General features: G+C 30.9%; 2 protein-coding genes across 2 annotated transcripts; both read left to right on the top strand.

The window, feature by feature from the left end:
* The first annotated feature begins 8,098 nt into the window (after positions 1–8,098).
* Positions 8,099–9,495, top strand: LOC122271519 (uncharacterized). The gene is made up of 2 exons (XM_043053095.2): positions 8,099–8,507; positions 8,621–9,495. Exons 1-2 carry the CDS (start codon positions 8,099–8,101, stop codon positions 9,493–9,495), a joined length of 1,284 nt encoding a protein of 427 aa, XP_042909029.2.
* A 177-nt stretch (positions 9,496–9,672) lies between these two features.
* On the top strand, positions 9,673–11,238 carry LOC147814186 (uncharacterized). Its single transcript, XM_087160252.1, has one exon. The coding sequence runs from the start codon at positions 9,673–9,675 to the stop codon at positions 11,236–11,238; it is 1,566 nt and encodes a 521-aa protein (XP_087016378.1).
* Positions 11,239–11,493: the final 255 nt, after the last annotated feature.

The raw sequence follows: 11,493 nt of genomic DNA, 5'->3' as shown, positions 1-11,493 counted from the left end.
AACTTTATCCTAAAAAGGAAATAAAAAAGTAAGAAATAAATATGTGTTTCAGGAAGTCCGAATAAAAAGAGAATGATAATACACAAAATTTTTTAAAGCAGCTAAATTTATTCACACCTCATGTTCACTCATGCGTTTTTTAAATCGTATGTCGCAAGTGAAACATGCGCGAATTACTATTCGAAGATTTATTTTCGCGAGAAAATTTGAAACCCGACTTGGCGAATGTAAGATTGGCGAATTTCAAAATACGGTGCCAAAGAAGTGCCCGGGAGTCGACAATGTGTAAAGTCGCAGCCGGGACTTTGGAAAAGTGACCTTATATGCGGGGTGACCTTATATGCGGATGATCTTATATCGAGGTCTGACTGTATATATATATATATCACAATAAAGACAAAGAGGAATAAAAGAAAAGAGAGATTACCGTCATGGGGGGGCTACTTTGTGCAAATTCGAATTTGGCACTTTTCAAGTGTTGCTATTCAGTATTATGTTTTTTTTCTCTTTAAAAATGTGTGGAGTTTGACGATAGAAGTCTCCTCTATTACTACAAACATTTTTTCGAATTTTAAAACAATCTCAGAGTGTGTTTTGTTTATCCAATGTCTACAACTTTCCGAGAACGTCGGATGTCGAAAAGTGTGCTTGGAAACTTTAGGTGTGAAATGCAAAGACGTTGATAAAACAATTGTCGTAAGTGCAAAATTTTTTATTTATATATTAATAAACAATTATATCTTGTTAGCGATAAAAAATTTTGAAAATTAATAACAAATAAACGGAAAATGAAAAAAAATGCACTGTGGGGCTACTTTGTGCAAAGTTTCATTCGTTTTTTTTTCGTCAGAAAAATGGTCAGACGTCAAAAAAAAAAACCTGGAACGCGAAACTACCGTGATTACACTTTAGAAAAGCTGCAACAATGTCTGCAAGCAGTTGCTGGTGGTATGTCAATTGCAGAAGCTTCTCGGAAGTACAAAATCCACAGAAATACTATCTCTAATAAAATTCACAAGAAACACGTGAAACGTACTGTTAAACTATTATTTTTCTTCTACAAAGATTTTTCAATGAATTAATCAAACGATTTAACTCATAAAAATATATTTTATAGGGCATCAGGTGATTTTGACAGAAACTGAAGAGCAAGTTCTGTCATGTTCATTCAAGCATGTTATGTTCAAATTTATCAATATTATAAATGTTAATGAGTATGAAATAATTATTATTTTTGAAATTTCATCTATTTCAATGTTCAAAAATGTATATGGTTTCCTTTTGTTTAAACTCAAATGATTTCAAATAAACATTCTTTTCAAGAAAAAATTCTTTATAAAAAATGTTTTTTTAACGCTGAAAATTATTTTCAAACTAATATCTTTACATATCTTGATGCTTTTGCTATTAAAAATGTCAACAATTAACTTTTTTAACAATTTTATATCAATATTTTACTAAAAACATGATTATTAAACTGAATTCCTATCGCTGCACAAAGTAACCCCTGTTAGGGGCTACTTTGTGCAAGGTATGTTTTGACTTATTATTTGTAAATATTACGTACAAATAATGCCAATATTGATCAAATTCACTCGTCTGAGTTCAGTTATGAATATAATATCGATACATTTTACTAAAGTTTGAATTAACATAGTTTTTTTACATGTCAAAGTTCAAAAACTGCGAAATCCTGCACAAAGTAGCCCCACATGACGGTAACGAGAAATTTTTAAAAAAAATAATGATACTTATTATTTACAAGTAAGTACGCAAAAAACGCATAAAGTAAGTTAAAATACAAAAAAGGAAGGCATGGAAAAAGTATATATTTTTTTTAAATTGAAGAAGAAAGGTTTTTAATAAATAAGATATTTAAGAAATATTCAAAAATTTCAAAATAAATTAAAAGCCGGCTCACACGATTATAATTGCAAAATACAGTGCTTTCCAATATTGTATTAATATAACAGGAGCAAAAATTATCAAAAAATAGTGTGAAGAGCACCAAAAGAACTTTGAAAATAGAATATACTCAACAAAAAAAAGCAAAATAAATGATATCAGGCCAAAAAAAGAAAAGGAAAATTCAAGAAAATACAGAATAAAACACAAAATGTAATATATAAAGCGAGTAGCAAATTCAAATGCACTTAAACTTACCTGCCTCTATATGCATGAAAATAGAAATATGCAAACTGAAATATGAAAGTATTAAAATAGAAGAGTAAATAGAGGGTAGTGGGGTCAATCTATGAACTGACTGAACTTCCTTACTGAAGTACAGAAGCGAGTTTGATTTGTTAGTTTCCTTGGATTTGCCCAAAACTCGATGTGTAATTAATTGTATTATACTGGATAATTCTAAGTTTAGAACTTGTAAAGTGAAATTTTAATCATGAAATTTTAACATTGATGATTTTACGGAAATAATTAATTGAAAAAATTAATTAATTGAAAAAATTAATTAATTAATTAATTGAAATAATTAATTGAAAATAAATGCATTTAAAAATGAATTTTAAAAATATTAAGTATTAGAAGATTTTTATTTGTCGGAATTGGATTCGTTCTTGGTACAAATATAAATTTAGTTGCAGATATTCTTAATAAATTTATTAATAATTATATATAATTAACTTAATGCTTTTATATGGAGCTTAATGTAAAAAATAATTAAATCATCAATAAATCTAAAATCAAAGTTAATATTAAGAACATAATTTAATTTCATATTAGGGCTAAAATAGGTTTGCTAAAAGAGATGAAAAATTAAATCCTTGTGATGTTCCACCTATTTAAACAAAAATTATGTTTTGCATAGCAAACATAATTATTAAGGAGAGAAATATTCATTAGAATCTCTCAATAATAAAAATCTCAATTAAGGATATTTTTATAATCATACTAATACTAAAAGTTTTAGTTTCGAAATTGGAATGCTATTGAAGAGATCTTGGGGATCAAAAGTCGCAAAAGAATTAATTTTATTTTGCTTAATAAATTCTAATTGTGATGCCACAATTGGCATTGCATATTTATTTGCAATCCTTTTAAATATCTTTCATTATTTAAGCTGATTATTATTAATAGAATTACATTTAAAATAAATCAAAGACTCAATCTTTTAAAAGGAACATAAAATTCTTATCTTTTTGATCAGTGCAACGGATACTTTTTATTTCATTACTAATGCAGACTTATTAATTCACTGTCGCCTCTAATCGAAAACAAAAATCTATAAATAACTTTTATTCTAATTTCTAACCGCAAAAATGATTCAGTTGCATGGTTGTAATAATTCTCATAAATTTGTTGGCGACTCGTGATCGCCAAGGTATTATTTTAAACCCAATATTGATATGCTGGTTGGCTTTGTTTTAGCTATGTTATAATTTATTAAATCGCCAATCTTGGATCTCCTACCCATGCTTCTGTGTCCGTTGGGAACAAATTACAGGCACTTTTTAATTTGGCTTTTGATTAGGCAGGTCGTGGGGATTTGTCTCCCATGGCCTGTCCTTATTACTATTATTATGCAAAATTTATTCAACTGAAATTCTTATGGATAATATGTATATTTGGTACCTCGAGCTCTGCAAGTATATAAAATAAAAGCTTTTTAATTATTCTGATCCGGTTCAAGTATTATTTTCATCATCTTCTGTTTTCATCATCACAATCTTCAATTTGTCAGTATTCTTCAACTTGGCCCACTATACCATACAAACTCCAACCACCCCTGATATACCATCGCAATGAAATGGAACCCTGACTCCTTCATCATAAAATGGTGCCTAGTTACAAGGAGCGAAATTGGGTTATAAACGCAAAGCTTAAAAATCATCGGATCTTCAATTCTTCATTCTTTTAATCTTTACGGCTACTTCATACTACAGGAAAATGCTTAACGGTGAATTTGCAATGCTGCGAAAACTTATGGAGCTGGATGAACCTTGACCCTGGAATGGTTTCTTTAGATGTTCGACATTCCCCCCTCCTACGCTGCTCGAAAGAAATATCTACTTCAATTTCTCCTTAACTTTCGGAGTTAATTTATGATTTATCATAAAGAAGAAACTAAATTTGTGTTTCATATCAACTCTCGTCTTTGCTTTTGGAATTGATTTCGTTTTCATGGAATTTCATCGAACATTCTTCAGTTACGTATCCTTACATTTATTTATATTTTATGTTTGCAACATTTAATTGAATTTAAATTTTTGTATGACAAATTGATAGAGCATTTGACTTAAGAATTTTTTAAAAGTTGAAAATAATAACAAATTTTTAATTTTATTTAGTTACAATCTGTAATTTATCCAGTTAAGCAGCATATCTGATCTTATTAGCCTTTTGGTGAAGTTTATACAGTTGAAGAATTTATTGAAAATTGAATTATTGTTGGAATTAACTTGAATTCTGAAGCGAATATAATTTTGTTTATGTTTTTATTTCAGTGATAAGGATTTGCAATTAATTAATATACAAAAGAAATGATATGTAAAATCAATTTTTCCATATTTTATAATTTAAAAAGAAAATCGAGTGCTGTTATACTTGTTAACATATTTTATTAATGAACACTAACAATGTTTTCAGTTATTTTAAAGAATGTTTATTTTTTCTCAGAAATAACATTTAAGAGTTCTTATTATCCACATGGATTATTCTAATAAATGATATTTGAATTAAGATTTTAAATTGCCTATAACTCGTGAATTAAACTATTTTAATGTCTGAACTGAACGATGTAAATATACTTTGGTTTTCAAGAAAATTTTGTTTGGTAAATTAGAAGGAATGTTTTCAGACTTTCTTGCGCTTTCTTTTTGTGGATGCTACGGGAGCTTTGGTGTATGTTGCATCTGAAATGACCGGTAAGCAAACTTAGTTAATTTGAGAAATCTCTTGCATTCTTATTACAGACAATTTCTTCAAAACGTAACTAGAAATGATTATAGCGTTGGTTAGGTGTAATTTGCATGTGAAGTTTCTTTAGGTATCTTGTATTTACAGATCGTGAGGTGTTTGTCATTCTACTTATGTAAAAATTTATTTTCAAAGGTTAATTTCTGCAATCAAATTTTGCTATATAATTAAGAATAACAGAACTTAAAATATTCATATCATATATTGGTTCTTAAAAAGAATTTAAATTTTGTATGATTTAATTGGTCATTTTATCATTATTTATGTTACCGTTAATATTTTGGGTTGATTATTATCAAGAATTGCAATATTACAATTAAAAGAAATTGATTTTATACTGTTTGCCATAAATTGATATACTATATATATATATTTCAAGTGCATATTTAAAATTATTGTTGTTTATTTACAAATGTTATTAAACTAAACCAGAAATGTATTTTAAATAATACTAATAATAATAGCGATATATTTTACAAACCCTTATGCACACTTAAATTTTACAATTAAAATTAGCTTCAAGCTAATTAAGTTCCTTTGAAGTACTCATACATATCATTAATTAACTCTATATTTTTTTGAAATGTTGCAAATTTCAAATAAGATAACAATACTTAAATATGGAATATTGACGTCTACACAAAATCACAATAGGGAATAACATGATATTAAAGTGTATTATAAGGATTAAGCTATCCCAAAGTGATTCTTAATCAGTACTTATAGTAGTGTAACATAATTTCACCCAGATTTTTTTAAGAATTATGAAATAAAATAATAAACACACAATTACACACTTTTGTTATCTTATGAAACCATGTTAGTCTCATATTCCAATCCTTTAGAAATTGGGTTGGTATGAGTGTTTAAAAATTAGAGATTTCTGCCTCTATATTTTTTTTTCTTTAATTAAAAATTTCATTAACTGTCTCATTATTGCTGTTGTTTTGCATGGTGACATCTGTGCGGAATGATTTATGGTGATTTTCTTTACTTAGGTGCCAGGTAATTAAACTTCATTAAGTGACATAGAGATATTATTATAATAAAATGAACATTGTCAAAAACAGAATACCATTCATTTTCCTTTTCACAGAAAACGAACCAATAGATGGCGCCACGAGATTAAGAACTCTCTAAGAACAATAGTTTTTAGTTAGTTTAATTTTGTTACTGTCGTTGGAGACATCATGTTGTTATTGTAGTTTTTAGTGCTGTTAATTATACACATGTTAACCATTCGAAGGAGTCTCTTATTGAGTTTGTGGTCACTCATTTGATTTTATTTAGGTACTTTCCGACCCGGGTAGAAGAACAAGGTAAGAATCTTATTATTTGATACCTGTTCTATTGAAGTAGATAAAGAAAATTGTTATCTTTTTCAACCTGGCATCCCAGGCGGCACTATCGGTTCGTATTTTAATAAAATAAGAACTATTATTATAAATTATAAAAATAAAGGGACACTAGAACTGAAAATACTGTGAATAATAATAGCTCTAAAATGACCACAAACATTGAGCTCCTTAAAAAGAAACGCACTACGTTAAGAACATCAGTTACTAAGCTAATTTCAAAGATAGAATCAGAAATTCAAAAAAACGAAATAACTGATGAAGAAACTGAAATTGATCTAATTATTGAACAATTAAATGATAAATTCGAGTCTCTCAAAACAGTTGATTCTGAATTAGAAAATCTGTTTAAACCTGAGGATTTAGATAAAGAATTAGAAACTGCAGAAGAATACCGTGAAAAGATAGTAACGTGGAGATTTAAAGCTAATAAATATTTGCGTAATTTGAATCAAAAGAAAAATATTCAGGAACCTCTCAATTTTCTCCAACATATAGCTCCTACTACTAATCGCGAAGTGGAAGTAGAAACGAAACCAGAAATGCTGAATATAAAATTACCGAAGATAGTAATCCCGAAATTTTCGGGAAATATAAGTGATTGGCTCACTTTCTGGAACTCTTTCGAAACATCGATACATAAGAACAAATCGTTAGATGATGTCAGTAAATTTAACTATTTAAAAGCTCATCTATGTGGAACAGCTTTAGAAACGATAGGAGGTTTTGCTATTTCCTCAGAAAATTATGTCAAAGCTATTGATTTGCTAGAACAGCGCTTCGGAAGAAAAGAAACATTGATAAACAACCACATGAGTCAATTATTAGAAATTACCCCTTTAAAGCGTTCTGGTGATGTAAAAAATTTTCGGCAATTATTTGATAAAATACAAATCCATATAAGAAGTTTAGAATCGTTAGGTATTTCATCAGATACTTTTAGTACTTTATTATCCCCCGTAATACTTAAGTCAATCCCAAACGATTTATTATTTGAATTTAATAAAGAATTCGGAGAAAAATATTCTTTAACTGTTTTGATTAATTTTTTGAATAAGCAGTTGATAGCTAAAGAAAAGACTGATTTAATGAGAGTGAAAGAAAAACAAAATTCGCCGCCGAATATTAATGAAGTTAGTTGGCGTCACCACAAAAGGGGGGAGCGGGAAGTGAAATATGATGGCGAAAGAAATCCTACTGCCAATGAATTATTTGTTTATGATTCTACATCTAAAGCAAGGTCGTGTCCGTTTTGCGGTGAGTTAAATTGTTCTGGTTTAAATTGTGAATATGGAAAAGTTTATCTTTAGATAAAAGAAAATCGATTTTATTAAAAAAGGGCATTTGTTTTAGATGTCTTGGGAAAAATCACATGAGCTCAATGTGCAGGGCAAAGGTTAAATGCTCTCATTGCAATAAAAGACACGTTGAAATTATGTGTTTTCAGGATAATAAATATTCAAAAAATGAAAAACCAGAAATAATAGAAAATACCACATTTTCGACTAATAACTGTTCGCGGGAAGTTTATCTTCAAACTTTAACAGTATGCATTAAAGAAAATAATTTGAAACACTTAATAAGGGTAATAATCGATCAAGGTAGTCAGAGATCATATGTCACGAAATTTGTTGCGGGAAAAATGGGTTTAAAAGGGTTCGGGAAAGAATCCGTGAATCATGGATTATTCGGTGGAATTGAACATACTGAAATGCATCAAAAATATTGTCTAAACTTATCAAAATGTTGATGGAAGCTATAATTGTGAGTTAGAGGTTTTAGATGAGAAAAAGATTTGTGCTTTACCCAAAATGAATGATGCATATTGTTTAAACGAATTAAAAGATCTGGGTATTTATATTAGTGATACGATGATTAATGATAGATCCTGTTTATATGAAAGAGATTCTGGCGAGATTCATTTGCTCATTAGAGCTGACTACGCTGGAAAGATATTGACGGGAAAAGTAAAACACCTTAAGGGAGATTTGGTTGCTGTACACACTTTGTTAGGGTGGACAGTAATGGGTAAATATGAGGTAGAGGGAACATCTACAACTAGCTCAATGTTAGTATTGTCATTGCATGTAAATAATGCAAAAATTGAAGATCTCTGGAATTTAGATACCTTGGGTATTAAAGATAGTAGTGAAAAACGCTCTAAAACACAGACCCAAGAACTTGCTTTGAAACATTTCAGAGAAACTGTTAGTAGAGACAGTACGGGCAGATATACGGTTAATTTACCCTGGTTAGATGGTCACCTCCTTTACCCGATAATGAAGAGTTGACTTATAAAAGACTAAAATACACAGTTAAATCCCTTAAATTAGCGAATCGGTTAAATGATTATCAAGAGGTTTTTAACCAATGGGAAAAAGAAGGTATAATAGAGCAAGTTAATGAGGGTAATGATTATTCTAAAAGCTTTGGAATACATTATTTGCCACATAGGGCAATTTTTAAAGATAATTCAACCACTAAAGTACGTCCTGTTTTTGACGGATCAGCTAAAACCAAAAACTCCGTATCAATAAATGAATGCATAGAAAAGGGCCCAAATCTCATAGAAATTATCCCAGCTGTATTAAATAGGTTTAGATGGGGAAAGATCGGAGTAATATCGGATGTCAAACAGGCATTTTTACAAATACCTCTTAACGAATCTGATAGGGATTGTTTACGATTCATGTGGTTGAAAGACGGAGATCCTCAAAAGATAATTACATATAGACATTGTAGAGTAGTATTCGGAATATCATGTAGCCTCTTCTTACTTGCGGCTGTTCTGAATCATGTATTAGATCAGGTAGAAGAGCCATTGAAAAGTCTTGCAGTGAAGATCAAAGATTCTATGTATGTTGATAATTGCATTGCAAGTGTAGACTCAGTTTCAGAATTGGAACATTTTAGATCTGAATCTCAGAGAATTCTGAAAGCTGCTAAATTTGATTTACGTGGCTGGGAAAATAACAACCTACTTGAAATGAACGAATTTGTGCAAGATAATCCCAACTGTGAAAGGGAAGTGTCAGTATTAGGCCTAAAATGGGACAAGCAAAATGACACTTTATCCTGTGAGCTGGTTAAAGAAGAAAACAATAGTGAACCAGTTACCAAGAGAAAAATCCTATCTATGGCACACCAGCTGTTCGATCCTATAGGGTTCACTTGTCCTATAACGTTGATCCCGAAACTTCTTCTATAAGAATGCTGGAAGATTGGAATTTCTTGGGATTCAAAATTGCCCGACGAAATAATTAAGAGATTCGAAAAATGGAAAGAAGAATTAAAAGAATTGAGCAACTTCAAAATTCCTCGTAGACTTTCAAACTTAAATCTTTCTAAACCAAGCTTAACACTTCATATCTTTTGTGACGCTTCCATGGTGGCATATGCGACTTGCATCTTTTTGAGGGCGGAAAGGGATGGAAAAGTCACTTGCCAACTTATTCAAGCAAGATCTAGAGTTGCCCCATTGAAAAAAGTGTCGATACCAAGATTAGAATTACTTGCATGTAACATTGGAGCTAGATTGGCTGATACAGTAAAAAAGGATTTAAGATTGGAAGATATTGAAACATTTATTTGGAGCGACTCCATGGACGCACTTTATTGGATAAGGAAAGAAGGCCCTTGGACGATTTTCGTATCCAATCGAGTTGACGAAATTAGAAGACTTTCAAAAGCTAGTGACTGGAAGTTTGTTCCGGGAACCCAAAATCCAGCGGATTTGCCTTCAAGAGGTTGCACAGTTAAAACCCTATTGAAGAGACAATGGCACGAAGGAACATCTTGGCTTAAAGAATCAAGAGAAAACTGGCCTAATTTTGATCTAGTTCCTGATGAAAAAATAGTGTATGCCGAGAAGAAGAAAATCATTGTATCATCTTTAAATATGAAAGATGACGAATTTTACAACAACATATCATCCTACAAGAAAATAATCAGAATTACAGGCTGGATATATAGATTTTTTGAAAACTCCAGCGCAAGAAGTAAGAAAACAGGAAAATTATCTGTAGAAGAGCTTATTAAAGCTGAACTCAAAATCTTGAAAAGGGTTCAAGAAGACTCATTCCAAGGCGAAAAATTGAAGAGTCTGAAGCTCCTGTCGATATTTACAGACGCTAATGGACTTGTGAGAATTAAAACAAAAATCATTATGCGAGAAGACAATGAAAAATTTAAAGTTCCAATTATTTTACCATCTGATCATCATGTTGTTAAGAGCCTTATTTTACACAAACACCAAGAACTTGGACATCCTGGAGTACAATCTTTAATGGTAGCTTTGAGAGAAGATTATTGGATAATAAAAGCTAGAAGAACTGTAAAAAAGGTACTGAAAACCTGCATAACTTGTCAACGATTTAATGTGAAAAGACCTGAAATACCAGAAGGAATACTCCCGGAGGACAGAGTAAAAAACGCCTCAATTTTTGAAGTTATAGGAGTGGATGTTGCTGGACCGTTGCTTACGAAGGACAACAAGAAAGTGTGGATCGCAATTTTCACCTGTGCGATTTATAGGGCAGTACACTTAGAACTATTGACATCACTTTCAACAGATAATTTCATACTTGCCTTAAGAAGATTTATCGCACGCAGAGGACATCCGTCAATTATCTACTCCGACAATGGGACTAATTTTATTAGAACTAACAACTCTCTGAAGAATATTAACCTAGAAAGACTAAAAACAACCTTTTCTCCAATTTTATGGAGATTCCTACCCCCGACTGCTCCATGGTGGGGAGGATTTTTTGAGAGGTTAATAGGACTTTTGAAAAGAATTTTGAGGAAGGTCCTAGGTCATACATCCTTAAATTACCAGGAAATTGAAACTGTTTTGTGTGATTGTGAAAGCCAACTCAATTCAAGACCCTTAACCCTCCTGGCGTTTCCCCTCTCTCTTAGTTTCCTACTTCAAGCGGCAGACACATTTTAGAAAGATGCTACCAAAAGTGTCGAGGGTCGGACAAAAGGTATGCTTTCCCCCTTCTGCTTCAATTTGTGGTTAAAAGGGGTGATTATCGGTCTAGGTGGTCAAGGAGGGTCAAGACAGTTTGATGGATGAATTGTGCTTCGTGATTCACTTTTCTGAAAGTCGTTGTTGAACTTCATACAATCTTACACTTTTCTCTGAAATATCAAGCAATTCTTTCGTTCTGATAAAATAATTACTTTCAGATTATGTTTCATT

Source organism: Parasteatoda tepidariorum, chromosome 3 (genome assembly GCF_982258835.1).
Source record: "Parasteatoda tepidariorum strain Cologne lab strain chromosome 3, Ptep-v5.0, whole genome shotgun sequence".
Lineage (NCBI taxonomy): Eukaryota > Metazoa > Arthropoda > Arachnida > Araneae > Theridiidae > Parasteatoda > Parasteatoda tepidariorum.
The sequence above is the reverse complement of the archived record's forward strand: the minus strand, read 5'-3'. Positions and strand labels throughout refer to the sequence as shown.

What these genes read in the sequence shown, in the direction of transcription:
- LOC147814186 (XM_087160252.1), top strand. Translation starts at nt 9,673, where the DNA reads ATGGTGGCATATGCGACTTGCATCTTTTTGAGGGCGGAAAGGGATGGA.
- LOC122271519 (XM_043053095.2), top strand. Translation starts at nt 8,099, where the DNA reads ATGAATGATGCATATTGTTTAAACGAATTAAAAGATCTGGGTATTTAT. An exon ending in AGAAACTGTTAGTAGAGACA is followed by an intron (nt 8,508 to 8,620) that starts GTACGGGCAGAT and finishes CCCTTAAATTAG; the next exon opens with CGAATCGGTTAAATGATTAT.